Source organism: Priapulus caudatus, unplaced genomic scaffold (assembly GCF_000485595.1).
Source record: "Priapulus caudatus unplaced genomic scaffold, Priapulus_caudatus-5.0.1 Scaffold247, whole genome shotgun sequence".
Taxonomy (NCBI): domain Eukaryota; kingdom Metazoa; phylum Priapulida; class Priapulimorpha; order Priapulimorphida; family Priapulidae; genus Priapulus; species Priapulus caudatus.
In genome coordinates this window covers 1-4,499 of record NW_014577308.1, presented here as the reverse complement: position 1 = coordinate 4,499, position 4,499 = coordinate 1, and the positions used below count along the sequence as shown (strand labels likewise).

General features: G+C 46.1%; 1 protein-coding gene across 1 annotated transcript in view; it reads right to left on the bottom strand.

Moving 5' to 3' along the window:
* LOC106807996 (triple functional domain protein-like) overlaps positions 1-3,576 on the bottom strand; it is a 76,962-nt gene extending 73,386 nt beyond the window's left edge. Inside the window, 1 exon segment of the mRNA XM_014810535.1 lies at positions 3,312-3,576. Coding sequence (XP_014666021.1) covers positions 3,312-3,384 — 73 coding nt within the window. The 5' untranslated portion in view covers positions 3,385-3,576.
* Positions 3,577-4,499: the final 923 nt, after the last annotated feature.

The following is a 4,499-nucleotide window of genomic DNA, read 5'->3' as shown; positions in this document are numbered from 1 at the left end:
CCCTATACCTTAAGTTAAGGAGTGAATGTTCCCCCTTCTTTTAGACCTTTGACCTTTGACCTTTGACCCCCCAGCTTCGACATCCCAACTCGTTTTCGGATTACCCCCCCACGTCCCGAATATCGTGACCGTACGTCGAGCGGTTAAGATTTGTGCCCAACTGTTGACGGACGGACGCACGGACGCTCGGACGGACGGACGGACGATCATGCGATTCTACAAGCTGCATCTGACTATGTCAGATGAGCTAAAAATGATAACAATTAAATCAATTAAAACAATTACATTCGCATTTACGCAATTTCCTCGCCGGTAATTACTCCTGACACCGCATCACGGGTGCGCGGAGAGCGGCGGCGGGTAGGTATGATGACCATATCCTATAGGTATGCGCTGCTGACCCAGGGCATGCCGTATCCACGCGTTCACCGCATGCTACCTGCGTCGTGTCACGGCGCGCGACGACACGGCAAGCAGTACGCAGACACGCTGTAGTTAGAGAAGCGGCCTCACAGTGCCACCTATCAAGTCTGCACGAATCACTGCTGCAGTTACTCGCTGCCGATAGGGGGCCGCGTGCGCGCTGATCTAGCTCAATATATAGTTATGTAGCTGCTTGATCGGGCTGTGCGCATCTATGCTCTAGATGTCTGTCTATATACGCGCGAGCTCGATAGCTAGTAGAACCGACTGAATTCCACGTCCATGTGCACCCGGTGTACATCTGCCGGCATGCATGGCTCTCAAGGTTAGTAAGTTTGCCGACCAGATGAGATGTATGTATAACGGACACGCCCACGCATAAACTAGGTCTCGTAGTCCGCAGTATAGTAGCTTCAGAAGTAACATAATAGACACGGTTTATCTATTATTTTGCTCCTGCCAACCCTAGCTACAGATGTCGTTTCCTTCCTATTATTCGATGAAACTAACGTAAAAAAATTACGACAAAACTCACATACATAATCAATTGAACAACGGGTGAACGTTAGCTTCGAAAAAGAAACTCTAAAAATTAATGGCATGCCCATATGCGGGCATACTACCGCAAAAATACATTTCCACTCGAAAATCGCGTTTCCTTTGCGGTGTCGGATAATGGCGTTCCGTCTCCGATAGAGATAATATTTTGCATCGATACACCACAAATAGGCAACAATCAGTTTACAAATCTCGCAGGAATAGCAAAGTGGAAACGACTGCCGATGCACGTAATATCAGCACCGTTTATAGCATGCGTCTCGACAGCTACACAAGCAAGAGTGCATTAACAACTTGTGATGAACTCCTAATACTATTTTAGGCAAAGGGCCGATAATTAACGCAATCACTAGCAATGTTTATGTGCCTGCCATAAATTTATAGGCAAGATTATAAACGCACATTCTCAAAAACAATTAATTTCTGGCCGATTTCGTTTGATGGCAAGATTTGGGCGGGAGGGCATCTATGATATTTGCACTACTGTTGCACTATTCATTCCATATGTCATAACAAATAATCCGAGTGGTATGAACCACTCACCGTTGAGTACACAAAATGGCACGGCACTAGATTTATGGAGATAAATAAAGAATTAATTTTGAAGCTGGCACCACGTGCTAAAAAACAAAAGCTAAATTAATCTGACGCGATATCGCCAGATTTACTGTATTTAGTCCAGTCGCAGTAGTTGCGTTAACGCAGTTCTTTTCTGTCGCCAAAGTGGTTGCACACGACGTGCGTGCGTGCATGGTACGGTGCCAGCTGCAGTACCCGCACGCATGAGGGGCGTGCGTGCGTGCGTGCGTGCGTGCGTGAGGGCGCGTTCACGTGTGAGGGGACTTACAGGCGGGCACGGATCCACGGATGCAGGCTTGATTACGCCGGATCCGTGCGTGCGTGCGTGCGTGCGTGATGACGCGTGTGCGCACACGTGAAGGTGCGGACGTGCTTGCGTGAGTGCGTGTGAACATCCATGCACTAGAGTGCGTGTAAGCTGTTGCATGCGCGTGAGCGTGATGCGGTGGCGTGAGTGTGCGAGAGATGTGTGCAATGTCTGGATTCAGGAGCAAAAGACAAGATGTGAAGTTGGACGACACGACAGAGAGTGGTTGAAAGCTCCAAGGTGGTTACACGGCGAGATAAGAGGATTAATCAATTCTCTTTTCAGGCTCTGTAATAATACGGACGTAATATATATTCACAGCAAAGTAAGGGAAACTCAATATCTCCCGTTTGCTCTCCACATAACAGATATCGCAATTTCGGCCTAAATATACGCTGCAAGTATACCAGGTTTCGAGTATAGTAATCCTAATACAAGGCTGGGTCCTTTAGGTAAATAATCTGATTCGATACAGTAAGCATGAGTGGCTTATAAAAATAGTCACAGTGGGACAAACAGCCCCGCGCAATTATCAATTAAATTGAGTAGTGATTAGATAACTAAGTTATGTGCGGTAATGTTAGGGGAAACGTTAACCCCCTGACGTCTTATAAACTTATTGTGGCGTAACATTGCACCGCGGCTATGAATACAAGAAGACCAGTTTAAGGCTGGTGGGTATACGCTCTATACGTACACGTTTCATCCAGTAGTGTAAATACTGGGCCATGATGCAACACAGGGGGCATCACATATAATATGATTCGGACGACAATTTTTAGCTAAGAAGTGGTATCCGAGAAACTTGTACACGTTTTTACAAAGAAAATTCATTACCAATTCACATTTTACAATGGAAATGCATTTTTCAATAGTTTGAGAAATGAATCCTAAATTATTTAATGAATAATGAGAAAACAAACGTCCATTGTGGCTTTTCAATTATAACCCTAAACCTTCCCCCAAAATATAGACGCTAGACCAGTTATGCGGGCTGCCAAAAACAGATGAGCTTAAAATCGGACCACCTCTCAGCTATATTAGTACAGGGATGTGTGCAATATATCAAATAATCATGTACTTTATCGAAAAACATCCAATCTGACAATGCCCTAAAATATGCCATTATAACTATTATCAGGATAGTGACCATGACAACCCGTTTTCTGGTAAACGTAACAGCGATCTATATGTCATAAGCAAAGTCAGAGCTGGTAAGGGGTGGGGCTGGGGAAGGTCTGGGCTTCCTTACGACTGGCAACTCGCTCGGACATGTCCTGAGCCACAGTCAATGACCACAGCCGCCTTACAATCACGCACCTAACCTATGCTGAGCCACATACACTAACCACGAACGGACAATAAATTAACTTGTCTCGACCAGCTAACCGTACAAATGGTTGACAACAACGAGCAAAAACCAAAAAAAAAAACGGGGACTCACCTATCTCGGCCGCTTCCATGCTATTCCATGACGCGCTGCCCTTGAGTGACTGGGTCACGCGCAGGCTGGACATGGGCACGAGGCCCTCACTGAGACTGCCCGAGGAATCGGAGGCGCGCACGAGACACCAGTCCGGGTTGCTGGGCGAGCGCTCGAGCACGACCACCTCCTGGCCCCTGCTGACGGACAGCTCCTGCTGACAGCAGGCGGCGTGCTCCTGCACGACGGAGGTCACGTGCAGATCACCGCCCTGTGACACGGGGAGAGAGAGACATACGATGACGCACCCGCCTGACCACACGACTACACAGTCACGACACGCGCGCACGCACGAACGGGGCAAATCCCGCGCGCACGCACGCACGGGGCAAATCCCGCGCGCACGCACGCACGGGGCAAATCCCGCGCGCACGCGCACGCACGGGGCATTATTTACGCACGAATGCACGACCACGGGGCAAATTACGCGACGCTATGTAGCATTTTTTCTGCTTACAATTCGCACGTTGAATTCATTTTGGTCAACAGAATATTACAACCGTATATATGATTATGATCATTGATCAAGGAAATTTAACACATACACATTATGACTCCCCACTAGGCAAAATGCATTTAGACCGCCTTATATGGTTAAACAAATTTTTGAGATGGTTCAACCATATAAAACTTTTGCACAAATATGTATAACTGCTCCCCAGAAATTATTACATATAAAATACTATACCATCACATAACACCGTATCGTTAATACACTGCTACAGATGCTTACGAAAAGATGCCGAGTAGTTGAAATTCGTACCTGAGCCACTATAGGCTTCTCGCGATATTTTAAGGCCTTTTATTTTACCTTATACAGCACCCATAGAGTTATTGTTAGCTTCCAAACTGTGTTTTTAATTATTACTAGCAAAATTTGAAATACCATTATTTAGTCCATGAGCCAGACCAAATATTGGTACCACCTGGGGTGGCAAATCCTCACTATGTTTTTTTGAAAGGGCTATATCCATAGATGAAAAAAAAACCATGAAGCAAGCCGAGACTCACAGCTTAATGGTAGAAATTGCCACTTGTATATGGGCACTCGTGGTGGAGCGGCAGGCGCTAATTATGGGGTAGGGGAAATATAAAATTGAATAATTTTGCAGGAAATGGACATATACAGTGACAAATGACCCCTCAAAA